At 47.6% G+C, this 18,237-nt stretch overlaps 1 gene segment (V, D, J or C); it reads right to left on the bottom strand.

Moving 5' to 3' along the window:
- Positions 1-6,735: 6,735 nt before the first annotated feature.
- On the bottom strand, positions 6,736-7,420 carry LOC120940781. The segment is given in 2 exon segments: positions 6,736-7,176; positions 7,285-7,420. Coding segments are annotated over 2 exon segments (384 nt in total).
- Positions 7,421-18,237: the final 10,817 nt, after the last annotated feature.

The raw sequence follows: 18,237 nt of genomic DNA, 5'->3' as shown, positions 1-18,237 counted from the left end.
TGAGATAAACACTTTAGCTAGTGTTCTTCTATTGTGCTATTAAAAAAAAAAAAAAAACATTTAGGGCCAAAAAATATATTTTGCAGTGTTTACTCCAGTGTTTGCAGTGTTTCCTCCATATCTGTATGTGTGAGATTATATTTTTTTGCCCTAAATGGGTGTTTTTTGAATAGAACAATCGAAGAACAGTAGCTAAAGTGTTTATCTCACACGTACAGATATAGAGGAAACACTGCAAACACTGGAGGAAACACTGCAAAATATATTTTTTGGCCCTAAATGTTTTGTTTTAATAGCACAATAGAAGAACACTAGCTAAAGTGTTTATCTCACACGTACAGATATGGAGGAAACACTGCAAACACTGGAGGAAACACTGCAAAATAAATTTTTTTGCCCTAAATGGGTGTTTTTTGAATAGAACAATCGAAGAACAGTAGCTAAAGTGTTTTTTTTTTGCCCTAAATGGGTGTTTTTTGAATAGAACAATAGAAGAACAGTAGCTAAAGGGGCAGATCCACATACATACACTGCGCCCGGCGCAGATGTAAGATACGCTTCGCCGCTGCAACTTACCTGGCTTTGGTTTGAATCCTCAACGAATTTGCGCCGTAAGTTACGGCGGCGTAGTGTATCTCTCGCGGCGGAATTCAAATTGGGTGGGTAGGGGGAGTGTTTCATTTAAATGAAGCGCGTCCCCGCGCCGAACGAACTGCGCATGCGCCGTCCGTAAAAACTCCCAGGGTGCATTGCTCCAAATGACGTCGCAAGGACGTCATTGTTTTCAACGTGAACGTAAATGGCGTCCAGCCCCATTCACGGACGACTTAGGCAAACGACGTAAACATTTTAAAATTAGACGCGGGAACGACGGCCATACTTAACATTGAGTACGCCACCATATAGCAGCTTTAATTATACGCCGAAAAAAGCAGAACGGAAACGACGTAAAAAAAAATGCGACGGCCGGTCGTACGTTCGTGGATCGTTGGAAATAGCTAATTTGCATACTCGACGCGGATTACGACGTGAACGCCACCTAGCGGACGCCGAAAATTTGCATCTAAGATCCGACGGCGTACGAAGACGTACGCCTGTCGGATCTAACACAGATGCCGTTGTATCTTGTTTTGTAGATACCAAAACAAAGATACGACGCGCAAAATTCGAAATTACGTGGCGTATCAAGAGATACGCCGCGTAATTTATTTGAGGATCTGCCCTACAGTGTTTATCTCACACGTACAGATATGGAGGAAACACTGCAAACACTGGAGGAAACACTGCAAAATATATTTTTTGGCCCTAAATGTTTTTTTTTTAATAGCACAATAGAAGAACACTAGCTAAAGTGTTTATCTCACACGTACAGATATGGAGGAAACACTGCAAACACTGGAGGAAACACTTCAAAATATATATTTTGCCCTAAATGGGTGTTTTTTGAATAGAACAACAGAAGATTAGTAGCTAAAGTGTTTATCTCACACATACAGATATGGAGGAAACGCTGCAAACACTGGAGGAAACACTGCAAAATATATTTTTTGTCCCTAAATGTTTTTTTTTTTGAATAGTACAATAGAAGAACACTAGCTAAAGTGTTTATCTCACACCTACAGATATGGTGGAAACACTGCAATTTTTTTTTTTTTTTTTTTGCCCTAAATGGATGTTTTTTGAATAGCACAATAGAAGAAAAGTATCTAAAGGGTGTATCTCACAGTAACATATGCAGTGCTGGTGTAATATGATTTCTGAAGCAGGACTGACTCCTCTCTATTTCTCTCCCTACAAGCAAAACCAGGAACCTTTCCCTAAAGTATCTAATGCAGAGTGTCTTGCTGTGCTATGTAGATCGCTGAGTAATTTGATTTCTGAAGCAGGACAGTCTGACTCCTATCTAATTCTCTCCCTCAGAGCAGCAGCAGCCTTTCCCTACCCTATCTAAAGCAGAGTGACGAGCTGTGCTATGTGCCTCTAGCTTATATAGAGGCTGGGTCACATGCTGCACTGGCCAATCACAGCCATGCCATTAGTAGGCATGGCTGTGATGGCTTCTAGGTCACACAAGTTAAACAAATGTTGATTGGCTGCCCTGCAGCGCGCCATTACATTGCCGAACCCGAACTCGAACCCAAACTTACAGTAAATTGTTAAAATCGCGGTAAAATAGCAGTGTTTTACCGCGATTTTAGCGTTCCGCTATAGGCGTATCCAGTGTGAAAGGGGTCTAATGAAGAAACATCAGTGGCTGTCCTAGCTTCATTCAGCAAGAGCCCACAGCGTAGCACTCGCCGCATGTCACTGGAGAGCACATTGAACACATTTTATAAGTGGTCAGAAACTTGTAAATAACTCATAAAAGAATAAAGTTACGTTAAAACCAAGAACACCATTGTTTTTCGAGTGAAATTCCCAATGAGTTTGATGTGTCACATGACCCTCTTCCTATTGAAAAAACAAAAGTCGGATTCAAAATGGCCGACTTCAAAATGGCCGCCATGGTCACCACCCATCTTGAAAAGTTTCCCCCCTCGCATATACTAACCATTCCCATTTTATTAAGGTGTATCCATTTAAATGGCCCACCCTGTAGAACACACCAGGAAGGCCAACCCAGACCCCACTGCATGATGGGGGAAGAATGGGAATATGTGGGTGGCAGTTGGGTGGTGCTGGTGATAGAGGGAGTTTGAGAAAGATGGGATGATGTTGACCCAGAAAGAAGTTGTTTATATTTATTTGTGAATGAGAAGTCATGAGGAACCCATGAGTAAGTCGCGTGCCTGTGACGTAACGCGTAGGGAGGAGCCTGCGATCGAATCCGAGTGCATCGGATCGAGCTGAGGAAACAGCATACTGAGTGGCGTTTTCATGCTTTACTGAACGCGGGGATTCGTGAGTGCATATGTCAATGCTCTGATTACATCTTTTTGATCTGTCATCGAATATTGCGCAATGAGAGGTTTTTTCTCTTTTCTTTCATGCAATCCCTGTCTGTGAGTGCCTGTATCATCTGATCACAGCGGTGGAGGGCTGGATTAGCATTCAGATTGAAGAGAGTGATTTTTTCCCTGCATGGAATCCTGCTAATCACTGTGCACTAATTAAGGACATTATAGTAATTCACAGTTTATGGAGTGTTCTCCCTGATTAGTTTTCTTTGTACGTTTTATCACCTTTTAAGTTAATATTAGCGCATCTATATTTTATATGTTTCACTGTTTGGATTTGGTATCACTCAAGATAGCAGCTATATTATTTGTTTTTTTATTTAGGTGCACGTGGAATTGATTATTTAATTAGCGCTGTAGTATATTTTTCACATTGCATAGGGTTGTCTCCCTCAGTAGAACTTTTCTCTTGGGGCAACAAAAAAAAGTCTCACTCTCTGTCTCTGCTGCTGTTTCCCTCATATGCTTCTTTGGGGGGCTGGGCAGTGGCACTGGCAGTGTCATTGGTGGTGGAGGGGAGTGTAAAGGCAGCTTCACTTGTGTAATACTAGTTTTCTTGCATATGCCATAAAATAAGAAGCCATAACACCTGTAGAAGTAGAAGGAGCTGCACTGGCAGCAAAAGTGGGAGCAGATGTTGGTGGTCTGACAGGAAAACTAGTAGAACTGGTGGTGGTGGGACTAGCTTTGCTGGTGGCAGTGGTAGTGACACTCACAGTTGTGGACGATATGTTTGTGGCAGCAGCAGTGTCAGCAGTATCTAAGGAAGAGCTAGTAGCAGAGCTCTTGACACTTTTTTTAGCAAGATGTCCACCATGACCATGACCATGACCTCTACCTGCCTTCACTTTTCCGTTAGAACGGTACATTGCTGTATACTTAGCGCTACCATAAAATGGACTGGTGATAGTTAACAGACCTGCAAGCAGGTAACGATGTAAAATCAAATGAAAAAGAGATAACAAGAAATAGAACAAAAACAACAAATATGCGAGAGTTGGCAAAAATACCTGCACGCAGGTAACAAATAAGGGTATATACAATCTTTATAGAATCCATAATATAGAATCTATAATAAATATTAAATCCCTCCCAAAACATGGACAGCCTCTGAGGCCATCACAACACTAACAACACTAGTATCAGTATCAAGTTCAACACTAACACAATAGCAGATTAAAGGATCACTAAAGATAAAAAAAAAAATGTTAAATAACAAACACGTTATATTTACCTCCACTGTACAGCTTGTTTTGCACAGAGTGGCCCTGAACCTGGTCTTCTGCAGTCCCTCGGCGGCTGTCTCGGCCACCCCCCCCCCCCCCCCCCCAAGGACTCAACACCTTCATGCGAGCGAGCTCACATGATGTTGAGTTATTGCGGGTGCACTCCCGTGATACAGTGGCGGCCATAGCCGCCAACTGTATTACTGGACCCCGCCCCCGGAGAGCCGCGTCATTGGATGTGATTGACAGCAGCGTCAGCCAATGACTGTGCTGCTTTCAATTTCAATCCATCCACTGTAGCCAATTAACAGGCAGGCTAAACGGCGAAAAGGATGTCAGGGGCGAGTGTGGGACTTTCAAGGGGTCAGGAAAATATAACGGGGGCTGGGGGGGGGGGGTGGTATTGTCGGATGTATTTCCACCTTAATGCATGGAATGCATTAAGGTGGAACAAATTTTGCCTTTACAACCCCTTTAACCACTTAAGGACCGCCTAACGTCGATATACAATGGCAGAATGGCACGGCTGGGCACAATCACGTAAGGGTACGTCCCCTTTAAGTGCCCAGTCGTGGGTCGCGCACATGTGCAGTCGGCACGCGCCCACGACCCAGTCCGAAGCAACGTGACTGCGGGACCCACGGACCCGATCGCCGCCGGTGTCCCCGCGAACGGTGACAGGAGCTGAAGAACGGGGAGAGGTGTGTGTAAACACACCTTCCCCGATCTTCATTGTGGCAGTGTCAGTGATCGTCTGTTCCCTGATATAGGGAAAGACAATCATTGACGTCACATGTCCAGCCCTGCCCCCCTACAGTTAGAAACACATATGAGGTCACACTTAACTCCTACAGCGCCCCCTAGTGGTTAACTCCTAAACTGCAATTGTCATTTTCACAGTAATCAGTTTTTATAGCACTTTTCGCTGTGAAAATTACAATGGTCCCAAAAATGTGTAAAAATTGTCCGATGTGTCCGCCATAATGTCGCAGTCACGAAAAAATCACTGATCTCTGCCATTAGTAGTACAAAAATAATTAATAAAAATGCCATAAAACTTTCCCCTATTTTGTAAATGCTCAAAATTTTGCGCAAACCAATCATTAAACGCTTATTGCGATTTTTTTTTTACCAAAAATAGGTAGAAGAATACGTATCGGCCTAAACTGAAGACAATTTTTTTATATATATATTTTTTGGGGATATTTATTATAGCAAAAAGTAAAAAATATTGAATATTTTTCAGAATTGTCGCTCTATTTTCGGAGCAATTGTCAGTTAAAGCGGCGCAGCGATGAATCGCAAAAAGGGGCAAGGTCCTTTAGCTGCATAATGGTCCGGATCTTAAGTGGTAAAGAGCAGATGAAATGAAAAAGCTAAGTTGAACTATAGCTTGCTTCACTATCTGTTCTGCTGCTGTGGTTATTGCTTAATAATTCGGGTTCTCTGTTAACAATGAAACAGACCAGCTAAGATTGACTGTCTCAAATGATTTAGTGTGTCTCTCTCTGCTAGCAATCGTATGTGAAAGTACGGTAAGTTGGCTGTAGGTGTGTACTTAAAGTGATTGTAAACCTTTGCTTTTTATTTAACTTTAAATAACAAACATGTCATACTTACCTCCACTGTGCAGTTCGTTTTGCACAGTGTGGCCCCGAACCTCTTCTTCTGGGGTCCCCCGGGGGCGTTTGCGGCTCCTCCTTGCATCGATAAACATTTTGGAGAAGCGCTTTTCCTGGAGGTTACCTTGCGGCACGCTCCCGAGTCCAGCATTTGCGTGCATAGACACAGAATGCAGGACACGGCCTGCCCTCCCAGCGCCCGCGTCATTGAATTGGGAGCCAATGGCTGCGCTGCTATCAATCTATCCAATCAACAGCCGAGAACCACGGACAGAGAGGAAGAGCGCGTCTCCGCTGAGGGAATGAACGGCTCAGGTGAGTAAAACAGGGGGGGGGGGGCTGAGGGGGCCGATCAGTGTCACAAGTTCATCCAGTAAAACCAAGTGGTCTGAAACTAGGAGTTAGCATCCTTAAAGCCGTAGTAAACTGTTAAAAAAAAAATGCTCCCCCTGTAGGTTTGAGCCATAATGTCCTAGTATACACCAACTCAAGAAATAAGGTACAACTTATAATATAGTGGATAGTCTTGCTCTGGTCAGCACAAGTCACAGAGACAAGAGACAAACAGCTATATTGTCAGTGTGTGTTGGAACTATATGCCTCGTAAACACGGGCCGGACTTTCCGAGAAAAAAAGTCAGACGGGCTTTTTTCCTGGAAAGTCGGTCGTGTGTAGCCTCCATCTGACTTTTTTTTGTCGGAAATTCCGACGGACCTTAGATAGAAAATCTGTTCACTTTCTGTCTGTCGGACTTCCGATGGGCTCACTACGCACTTTTGCACGGTGAAAAGTCTGACCGTGTGTACAAGGCATTAGAGCTGACAATCCTGTGCAGGGGGAATGTAATGCTTTGATTATGTTACCACAGACAGAGACTACTTATAGAAGTGGAAGCAGTAGAGGCTTTACACAATGTTACATCTGTAGTGAATTAATTAGTTGGCTGTTTATTATTTATAGCTATTGTGTTCAGTCATTACATGGATGTGCTGCCACCTACTGATAACATGAAGAAGTGATATTCTACTTATTGTTATAGGAAAGATATATTTTCCATCAGTGTGTTTCTTGCACAGTAATACACGGCAGTGTCTTCTATTTTCATGGTGTCCATTTTCAGAGTCAGCTTGTTATTGCTGTTATCTCTAGTGGCTGTAAATCTCCCTTTAACAGCATCATTATAGCCCGTGTCCCCACCGCTACCGATATAACACAACCATTGTAACTTTCCATCAGAGAACTGTCTGATCCAGTTCATATAATTGCTACCAAAGGTGAATCCTCCTGAACCCTGACAGGTGAGTGTATGGGAGTTCCCCGGCTTTAGCACGGCTGGATCAGACTGGACAAGTTGGTTAGAAGACAGGACACCTGGAAAATATACAGTGACAATAGGAAATAGCATTAGAACTAATACATACACTCAGATCTATTAGGAGGATTATTTCATCTGAGGGATCCTGTCCTATGAAGTCTCACCTGACAGCCACGATAATGATATAAAAAGGCCTATTTGGGTCTTCATTATTCCTCTGTATAATCTGTATCTATACACTTCACATATACCCTGTAAATGTCTTCTCTGTCTTTATAGTGTATGAGAGATTTCATGATAGGAAGTGATGTCATCTCATTTGCATAGTATACAGAATATCTATATGTGTCAGAACATACAGTCAGGTACAAATAATAATTATTGATTGTTTTACTTTCATTTCATTTTTTAGTTCAAAGACCAGCAAAGACTTTCCAGTAATAAAAATATATTAAAGTGAAACTCTAGACACATAAATACACAGCTGAAATACATATTTGTATACAGTTTACCTGCCACAGGATTCCTGACTGTCCACCCAGTCTGGTGATTTACACACATGTTCATAGTGCCCAGCCAGACAGGTGACACTCAGATTTTTTGGTCCAGCAGTTTATATTTTTGGTTCATCTCTCCACCTCTGGCTTCATCATTAGACAATCATTCTGTATTGTCGTCTCTGACCCAGGATGCTGTTCAGTGACCATCCTGAATAGGTGAGGGGTGTGAATGATTTCCCATATATGACATGACATGTTAAGGACCGATCCTAGAGACCACTTAACCCTTTACCCCCCATGCTCCAACCCCCCTTTTCTATACCACCCCACTAACCCCAATGAAACAAGGGACCACGTTGTGGAGTAAAATTGGCCTTCCGGCCTTCTTTATTTAACCAATAAAATATTAACATAAATAACCGTTTAAATAACTCTTAAATAACTATATACAATTTCCCACCCTTGGTGGTCTAACTGCCCACCCCTCTTAACTTGGACACTGGGACAATGCCTATCACCTAGGCCTCAGCCGCAAGACACCGGCTCGGAGGCTGTGTAAACCGTCCTCAGTGACCTAACCTTTAACCCCTCCCTGGTTAATACATGCCTACCGAAAGGTACCCCATAACCCCCCATACCACGTATGGGTACAAACTTTTTCTACCCCAACTACCAGACTTTATAGTCTTACAGAGACCCAAAAAACGCCAGCTAGCCAGCCTAAAACTAGGGAGGGTGGGTGGGAAGCTTCTCCGTGTGCTAAGATGGAGGAGTGACCCACGTCACTTCCTCCAAGCCAGCACGTTCTATCGCCCCCGCCCTTCTAGCCGGCAAACCACGCCCTAACCTGCTGCTAGCCTATTGTCACGGCCAGTCCCTCCCTGTCATGTGGCCCCTCCCCCAAACTTTGTTTGCTCCGTGCCTTTCTTGACATGTTAAGGACCGATCCTAGTGACCACTTAACCCTTTACCCCCCATGCTCCAACCCCCCTTTTCTATACCACCCCACTAACCCCAATGAAACAAGGGACCACGTTGTAGAGTAAAATTGGCCTTCCGGCCTTCTTTATTTAACCAATAAAATATTAACATAAATAACCGTTTAAATAACTCTTAAATAACTATATACAATTTCCCACCCTTGGTGGTCTAACTGCCCACCCCTCTTAACTTGGACACTGGGACAATGCCTATCACCTAGGCCTCAGCCGCAAGACACCGGCTCGGAGGCTGTGTAACCGTCCTCAGTGACCTAACCCTTTAACCCCTCCCTGGTTAACACATGCCAACCGAAAGGTACCCCATAACCCCCCATACCACGTATGGGTACAAACTTTTTCTACCCCAACTACCAGACTTTATAGTCTTACAGAGACCCAAAAAAGCCTTAGCCTTGTGAGCACCTCCAAACCCCCAGGGCCCTCTGGATTCCCTCCTGCAGCCCCAGTACCCACAAGGCGATGCCCACCTCATTGAGGTGAACCCCATCCCTGCGGAGATACCGCCATGTGTCAACTTTCAGCTCCCTAAGGCGCACTACCAATCCCCCATTACGCACAAAGAACCTCCCAACCTCCTTGTTTACTTTTACCCGGGCCTTGTTCACCTTCTCCACCGACCAGGCCCACCTCCATGCCGTCCTACCCACCATTTCGGACCATACAATGATCATACCTGGAAACAGGGAGCGCAATCGCAGAAAATCATATTTTACGTCCCTGATTAACTGGTGCATTGACCTGGACCCCATATCATTGCCGCCTGCGTGGAGCACAAGGACATCAGGTGCCCTGTCCAGGCGCGCAAACTTCAATACCTCCGGCATGACCCTGCTCCAGACCAACCCCGGGAACCCGATCCACCTGACTTGGGCTTCTCGCCAAGGGATGCCTAATTGCCTACCGTTGGGCCGACCATCCACCTGTCTGGCCCCCCAACATACGAATGAATGGCCTAAGATCCAGACCAGGCAAGTCTCACCACCTGAAAAACATTAAACAAACACACATAACTTCCTGAACGAAATCCCCCCTTACCCGTGTAAACACCCTTTAAACCAGACTGCCCCACACCAATGAACTCAGCTGCCCCTGAACTCACTCCTGAATCAACTGAGGGCGAATGTAAATCCTAAATCTCTCCGAGTCCCACCGCCCAATCCTCTTCACCACATCCGCAGTCAAACCAGCCCGGGCGGCTTCAGTAGCAGCCCCAATCCGGAATGAATGCGCTGCATAATCTCTCGGGTCATACCCCGTCTCCCTCAAACATCTCCGGAAAACCGCCACAAACTGAAATTTGGACAGCGCCGACCCATCCTGATGCATTAAGAAGGACCCTGCCAGTCCAGGACGCATGGAACGAAAAGCTTCCACCGCCCGTATAGGACAAATTTCCGCTCCAGGAACACTAAACAACTGGAGCCGCATGCCCTACCCCTTGGTCCGTCTTTGACCTGCGCACCCAAACTCCTAACACCCCGTTCGAAATCTCCACATCCTGGACCAACAAACCACCTTGCACCCCTCGTGAGGAACTGACCAACTCACCCACCCTGAGCGCCCCGAAAAAGGCCAGCGCAAAGGCGGCCTTGAACAATGCACACTCATATGCCGTTGAACACACTGCTGGTAACTGCAAAAAGAGGTTCCGCAGCAGCCCAAACGACACCGGCCGACGGTGATCCGCAGCCTTCCTGCCCTTCCTGTACCCTTTTACCGTCTGCCTCACCCAAAATTCCTTCGTATGGTCCGTCATCCCGTGCCACTTGAAGAAAAAGGTCAAACCTGATAACACCCGATCGATCGCCGACACCGACACCCCTTGCTCCATTTTCAAAGTAAGAAAATACAGCACAGCGATGCCAGCCTCCGGCCCGACCGGGGCGATCCCCAGTCCCAGAGCCAGCTCCATCCACTCTTTCCATACCTTGGAGTAGGCTTTCCACGTAGCCCCACTCACCGACCGCTGGATCCACCTTGCTGCGCTGTCAAAACAATGTCCCACATCCAATCGGGACAGGGAACTCCGTGTTGCTCCGCTGCTGGTGCCAACTCCCGGAACCTGTCCCACTGAAAACGAGACAAAGCGTCAGCCAAAGTGTTCTCGACCCCCGGAAGGTGCACAGCATACATGTATACATTTAAGTGCAAGCAACGTAGCACCAAATGCCGTAGTAAACTCACCACCGGCGGGGATGCCGCCGACATGCAGTTCACCACCTGTACCACCCCTAAGTTATCGCAATTGAAGCGCACTTTCGAATTCCGCAACAACTCACCCCACAGTTCCAGCGCCACCACAATCGGGAAGAGCTCCAGGAGCACCAGATTCTTCAAGAAACCTTCCTCTTTCCACCTAATTGGCCAAGCCTCCGCGCTCCACTTACCTTGGCAAAACGCTCCATAACCCGTAGAGCCCGCAGCGTCCGTAAACAACTCCAAGTCAAAGTTGCTCACAGGCCCAGACAGCCACAAAGTTCGACCATTAAAGGATCCCAGGAACTCGTGCCAGACCCTCAAATCGGCTCTGTGCTCCGCAGTGAGCGTCACGAAGTGTGTCGGGTTCCGCACACTGGCTGTCGCTCCCGACAGCCTGCGGCAAAACACCCTGCCCATGGGGATAATCCTGCAGGCGAAGTTGAGCTTCCCCAACAGCGACTGCATCCTGCGCAACTGAATCTTCCGCAGCCCAATCATCCCCGTAACCTCTGCCTTCAACGCCTCCAGCTTATCCTCCGGTAGTCGACACTCCATCTTTATCGAATCCAACACAATACCCAAGAAAACGAGGGATGTCGTGGAGCCCTCCGTCTTCTCAGGTGCCAGGGGAACCCCGAAACGGTCCGACACGTACTGCAACGTGCCCAACAACACTGAGCATGTGTTCCCCCCCGGCTGGCCAACACACAAGAAATCATCCAGGTAATGGATGATGGAGCTAAGCCCCGAAACATCGCGCACTACCCACTCCAGAAAGGAACTGAACGTCTCGAACAGCGCGCAAGAGATGGAGCAACCCATGGGCAAACAACGATCCACATAGTATGCCCCATCCCACCAGCATCCCAACAATCGCAAGCTGTCCGGGTGAACCGGCAACAATCGAAACGCCGATTCCACATCCGCCTTTGCCATGAGGGCGCCCCGGCCACACCTGCGCACCCTTGAAACCGCAGCATCAAATGATGTATACGACATCGTGCAATCCTCGGGTGCGATGGCGTCGTTGACCGAGCCACCCTTCGGAAATGACAAATGATGTATCAACCGGAACTTGCCCGGTTCTTTTTTGGGGACCACCCCCAACGGGGACACGATTAGGTCGTCAACCGGAGCCGTAGCAAACGGCCCAGCCATCCTCCCCAAACGCACTTCCTTGTTGAGTTTCTCCGAAACCACCGAAGAATGCAGGGCTGCTGACCTCAAGTTCTTTGCTTCTGGGGGACTACCGAAATGGAACATGGAATCCTAAACCCGCTGGCAAAGCCGTCCTCCAATAACTTTGCTGCGCGTCTATCAGGGTATCTATTGAGGAAGGGAAGCATCCTTCCCACCTGCACCGGGGTCACCCCCTTTTCCCCCAGACTCTCCGGGACGGTTCTTGGTGCGCTTGAAGCATTTTGCCAATGCCTGGGTGCCTCCGCACCCTGAACAAGTGTGCTTAAATCGGCAGTTCGTGCCATACTTGCAAGTTCCTTCATTAAACTGCCAACAAAAGCCCCATCGTTTTTCGGTCGGTTGTCCTGAGGCAGCTGCACCCCCGACCCCCCCCTGAAAAAACTGCTGCGGGGCCCGCGCCGCTGTCATCAACGTCATCCACAGGTTAATGTCCTTCTGATTCCAGCGCAGCGTAGGTCTGAAAGCCATCCGTTGATGGAACTGCTCATCATACTGTAACCACGCCGTGCCTCCATACGTCTGGTGCGCCGACCTGATGGCCTCCAAGTAGATAAACAAACCCGTACAGTGTTCCGGAGCTTTCTCCCCACTACGCAGGCCAAAATTGCAAATGCCTGCAACCAATTGGAAAACGTGCGGGGGATCAATCGATACCGCTGTCTTTCCTCGTCCTCTTTCTTGTTCAATTCCGGTTTCAATCTGGTCAGATTGAATTTTTCCAGGGGAAGTAAGGTGAAAATCTCCACATACTCCCCTTCCAAATCTTCTCCCTAACCTCAGGCTTCAGATGAGCCCCCAGGGTAGCCTCAAAGCAGATGTACATTTCACTCTGCGCGGCGTCAGCCAACCTAATGGCGTCCCTCTTCTCACTCCCCGCCTCCGGCACCGTCCCTGGCGCAGACGTCCCCGACCCACTTGCCGTCGCAACCCCGGCCGTTGACGCCGTCCCCGCACTTGTGCCCTCCTGCCCCACTGTCACTACCACCGGACTCCCAGTCATCAGAGCGGACCCCCCCCCTGCGGGGACCACGCCACCGCAGGAGAGGGCGTACTGCCAGCCACCGGCTCAAACCTCTGGACCAAGTCCCGCAACCCGGCCCATAAATCCTGTGCCTCGCCACCTGCAACTGACCCGCCCGTGGCCGTACCCCCCACCACCTGAGCCTTATCCGTACTAGAGTCCCCCCCTACACTACTCTGCACCAACAAATCCCACAAATAGATGTAGAATGTGACTTACCGGGCTGCCTTGGACTAGGTCCACGCGCTGCCGGAATGGAATCCACCGCTGACCGTTGTCCCGGATCGTTGTCGCTCTCTGACCCGGACAGCTCCCCCTCCGATCGGACCTCACTCACTGCAGGCGAAACAGCTCTCGGTTGGACCCCGGACTGCCGTGACAAGGTTGCCGGCAGCCTGCATTGCACTGCACTTCGACCCCTCTGTGCCGGAACACCAGACCCGCCTGCGACCTCCACCGATGGACTCCGCGACCGCCCCCGGGCCTCCGCTGTGCGACCACCTCCTTCACGCCTCGTCGCCCCCACGCTCCGCTCCGACCTCTCCTCTGGCGTTGCCGGGCCCCTGGCCGCTGCGGGAGACCGGCCACTGGCCCGCTGGCTGGAAACATCTCGCCGGGCCGCACGACTGCCACGACCGCCCACCGCAGTCTCGGCCGCGCTGTCTGGGCATCTCCGACGGGTAGGGGGGGGAGGCCCAGGCGGGCTATTAGACCCCCCCACAGCAGAGCCACGTCTGCGACGCGGATTCCTCCCGGCCCCCCCCGAGGGCCCAGCTTGAGACCGCTGCGAGGATGGAGCCTGAGGGCCCCTGGCGGGTTTCCGTATTTGCCGGTCAGCTCCTGGGGAAGGCTCCGGACTGTACCGCTCCGGAGGCCTGGACCGCCGAGCGCGCGGATGATTTACCCCCCCGTCGGGTGTTGCGGCCGGCGCATCCAACGCTGCAGACACCTGCTCCCTGACCCAATCTGCTCCCTGAGCGGACGCAGCAGCGCGCAATTGCGCTATTAGCTCCGCAACGGCCGCCATTACACCCGGAGCACACACACCAAGAAGCTTCTCCGTGTGCTAAGATGGAGGAGTGACCCACGTCACTTCCTCCAAGCCAGCACGTTCTATCACCCCCGCCTTTCTAGCCGGCAAACCACGCCCCTAACCTGCTGTTAGCCTATTGTCACGGCCAGTCCCTCCCTGTCATGCGGCCCCTCCCCCAAACTTTGTTTGCTCCGTGCCTTTCTAATGCTCTGACAGGTGATACAACAAACATATTCAGGTTGCACTGTGTGCCGACTTGACTGTCTAATAATTGTAAAGACTTTATCCAGTAATGCAGAGTAAAGAGCAGGGATAGTATAGATAGAATGTCTATTAATCATTATCAGTTTACTTTCATGTCTGACAAATAACAATGCCCTCCAATTGGCATTATATTCTATTATTCCTTTACATTGGAAGTTTACACTACTTATATTTTGTGGGAGTGTTGAATTGTAGGTCTGGTAAAGTGCTTGTTACCCTAAAAAAAAAAAAGATCAGTTTCTTCAAACAGCTTGCCACCCTCGTAACGTGTGTAATATGACGTTGTGGACTTTGAGCGGTGGTGTCTGAATGATACCTGCAGATACAGGCATCATTCAAATATCTTATTTTAGAGCCAGCGATTCCCTTTACCATAAGAATGATCATAGCGGCTGTTCAGCCGCTTAATCATTCTTAAAGGCAGCGGGACGTTCCCACCCTCCCGCCGCCCTCCGGTGCTTTTCCTGGCTCACCCCTGACATTGGCGAGCCGGTGAAGGGACCAACCGGCACCAGATGCTAACCATAGAGATTTTCGACTGGCCAGATGGTCCCCGAAGTCTCTATGATTGTTCAGAGGTTGGGTGCAATTTTTTGACATCATGCCCGGTCTCTGCATTGGAAAAAATGCCACCGCCTCGGCTGGGAAGCCAGGATGTTTTTTTATTTTTTATTTTAGGCTTCCAAACCTAGAGGTGAGATCTGGGGACTTATTGACCCCAGATCTGACTGTAAAGAGGACCTGTCACGCACTATTTCTATTACAAGGGATGTTTACATTCCTTGTATTAGGAATAAAAGTGATAAAATAAAGTGTAAAAGTAGAAAATAAAAGTAAAATTAGTAATATTTTTTTTTTTAAAGCGCCCCTGTCCCTGCTTGCAGAAACCAACGCATACATAAGTCGTGGCCACATATGTTAACAGCGTTCAAACCACACATGTGAGGTATTGCCACAAACGTCAGAGCGAGAGCAATAATTCTAGCACTAGACCTCCTCTGTAACTCAAAACATGTAACCTGTAAAAAGCGTCGCCTATGAGGATTTTTAGGTACCGAACTTTGGCACCATTCCACGAGCATGTGCAATTTTGAAGCGTGACATGTTAGGTATCTGTTTACTCTGCGTAACATCATCTTTCACATTATACAAAAAATTGGGCTAATTTTTTAATGTTTTAAAACGGTAAGTAACGTGTCTGTTTATTGAATTTTTTTACATTTTAAAAATTCCATATTATGGCCAAAAACAATCCCCCCCCCCCCCCAGTGTTTATCTCCACTGAGATTGCACCCTTGACCACTAAATTCAGTATGTGTGCAGAAAACAGACAAAAGATCCTCCCGGCGCTCGCGTCATTGGATTGGGAGTCAATGGCTGCGCTGCTATCAATCTATCCAATCAAGAACCGAGAACCCCGGACAGGGATAAATAAAACAGGGGGGGGGCTGGGGGGCCGGTCAGTGTCAGTAGTTTTTTCACCTTAATGCTTAGGATGCTTTAAGGTGAAAAAACACAAGGGTTCACAACTAGGGTTGAGCGAACCCGAACTGTAAAGTTCTGGTTTGGTACGGACTTTGGTTTTTTTTTTGCTCCCGAACCCGAATAATTGGAAAAAGTTTGGGTTCAGAGTTCGGCTATTTTATGGCGCGCTGCACGGCAGCCAATCGCCATTTGTTTTACTAGTGTGACTAGGAAGCCATCCCAGCGATGCCTACTAATGGCATGGCTGTGATTGGCCAGTGCAGCATGTGACCCAGCATGTGACCAGCCTCTATATCAGATAGGGGCACACAGCACAGTCGTCACTCTGCATTAGCAAGTGTAGGGAGAGGCTGCTGCTGATTAAGGGACAGTGTCAGAGAGGTGTATCCTGCTTCAGAAATCTACACAAGCACTCTTTATTTCTGTGAGATCTGCATCTAATAGTTTAGTGAGAGGTTCCAGCTATTTGCTATAGGGACAGTCTGCTGTTGATTGAGGGACAGTGTCAGAGAGGTGTATCCTGCTTCAGAAATCTACACAAGCACTCTTTATTTCTGTGAGATCTGCATCTAATAGTTTAAGATTTTTTTCAGCTATTTGCTATAGGGACAGGCTGCTGTTGATTGATGGACAGTGTCAGAGAGGTGTATCCTGCTTCAGAAATCTACACAAGCACTCTTTATTTCTGTGAGATCTGCATCTAATAGTTTAGGATTTTTTTTTCAGCTATTTGCTATAGGGACAGGCTGCTGTTGATTGAGGGACAGTGTCAGAGAGGTGTATCCTGCTTCAGAAATCTACACAAGCACTGTTTATTTCTGTGAGATCTGCATCTTATAGTTTAGGAATTTTTTTCAGCTATTTGCTATAGGGACAGGCTGCTGTTGATTGAGGGACAGTGTCAGATAGGTGTATCCTGCTTCAGAAATCTACACAAGCACTGTTTATTTCTGTGAGATCTTATAGTTTAGGGAGAGGTTCCAGCTATTTCCTATAGGGACAGAAATCTATAGGTGACTCTCTGTATATTTCACCAGCACTGCACCTGTCACCACCTGTGATATACTGTGTGTGTCCAGTACATAGTTTAGGGAGAGGTTCCAGCTATTTCCTATAGCGACAGAAATCTATAGGTGACTATCTGTATATTTCACTAGCACTGCACCTACCACCACCTGTGATATACTGTGTGTGTCCAGTACATAGTTTAGGGAGAGGTTCCAGCAATTTCCTATATGGACAGCAATCTATAGGTGACTCTCTGTATATTTCACCAGCACTGCACCTGCCACCACCTGTGATATACTGTGTGCGTCCAGTACATAGTTTAGGGAGAGGTTCCAGCTATTTCCTATAGGGACAGAAATCTATAGGTGACTCTGTATTTTTCACCAGCACTGCACCTTCCACCACCTGTGATATACTGTGTGTGTCCAGTACATAGTTTAGGGAGAGGTTCCAGCTATTTCCTATAGCGACAGAAATCTATAGGTGACTCTCTGTATATTTCACCAGCACTGCACCTGCCACCACCTGTGATATACTGTGTGTGTCCAGTACATAGTTTAGGGAGAGGTTCCAGCGATTTCCTATATGGACAGCAATCTATAGGTGACTCTCTGTATACTTCACCAGCACTGCACCTGCCACCACCTGTGATATACTGTGTGTGTCCAGTACATAGTTTAGGGAGAGGTTTCAGCTATTTCCTATAGGGACAGCAATCTATAGGTGACTCTCTGTATACTTCACTAGCACTGCACCTACCACCACCTGTGATATACTGTGTGTGTCCAGTACATAGTTTAGGGAGAGGTTCCAGCTATTTCCTATAGGGACAGCAATCTATAGGTGACTCTCTGTACATTTCACCAGTACTGCACCTGCCACCACCTGTGATATACTGTGTGTGTCCAGTACATAGTTTAGGGAGAGGTTCCAGCTATTTCCTATAGGGACAGCAATCTATAGGTGACTCTCTGTATATTTCACCAGCACTGCACCTGCCACCACCTGTGATATACTGTGTGTGTCCAGTACATAGTTTAGGGAGAGGTTCCAGCTATTTCCTGTAGGGACAGCAATCTATAGGTGACTCTCTGTATATTTCACCAGCACTGCACCTGTCCCCTGTGATATACTGTGTGTGTCCAGTACATAGTTTAGGGAGAGGTTCCAGCGATTTCCTATATGGACAGCAATCTATAGGTGACTCTCTGTATACTTCACCAGCACTGCACCTGCCACCACCTGTGCAGTACATTGTTTAGGGCTAGGTTCCTGCTTCTTGCTATATGTCGAGAAATATATAGGTGAATCTCTGCATATTTCACCAGAACTCTACCTGTCCCCTCTGATATACTGTCTGTGCAGTACATTGTTTAGGGCTAGGTTCCTGCTTCTTGCTATAGGGA

Source organism: Rana temporaria, chromosome 1 (genome assembly GCF_905171775.1).
Source record: "Rana temporaria chromosome 1, aRanTem1.1, whole genome shotgun sequence".
NCBI lineage: Eukaryota > Metazoa > Chordata > Amphibia > Anura > Ranidae > Rana > Rana temporaria.
The sequence above is the reverse complement of the archived record's forward strand: the minus strand, read 5'-3'. Positions and strand labels throughout refer to the sequence as shown.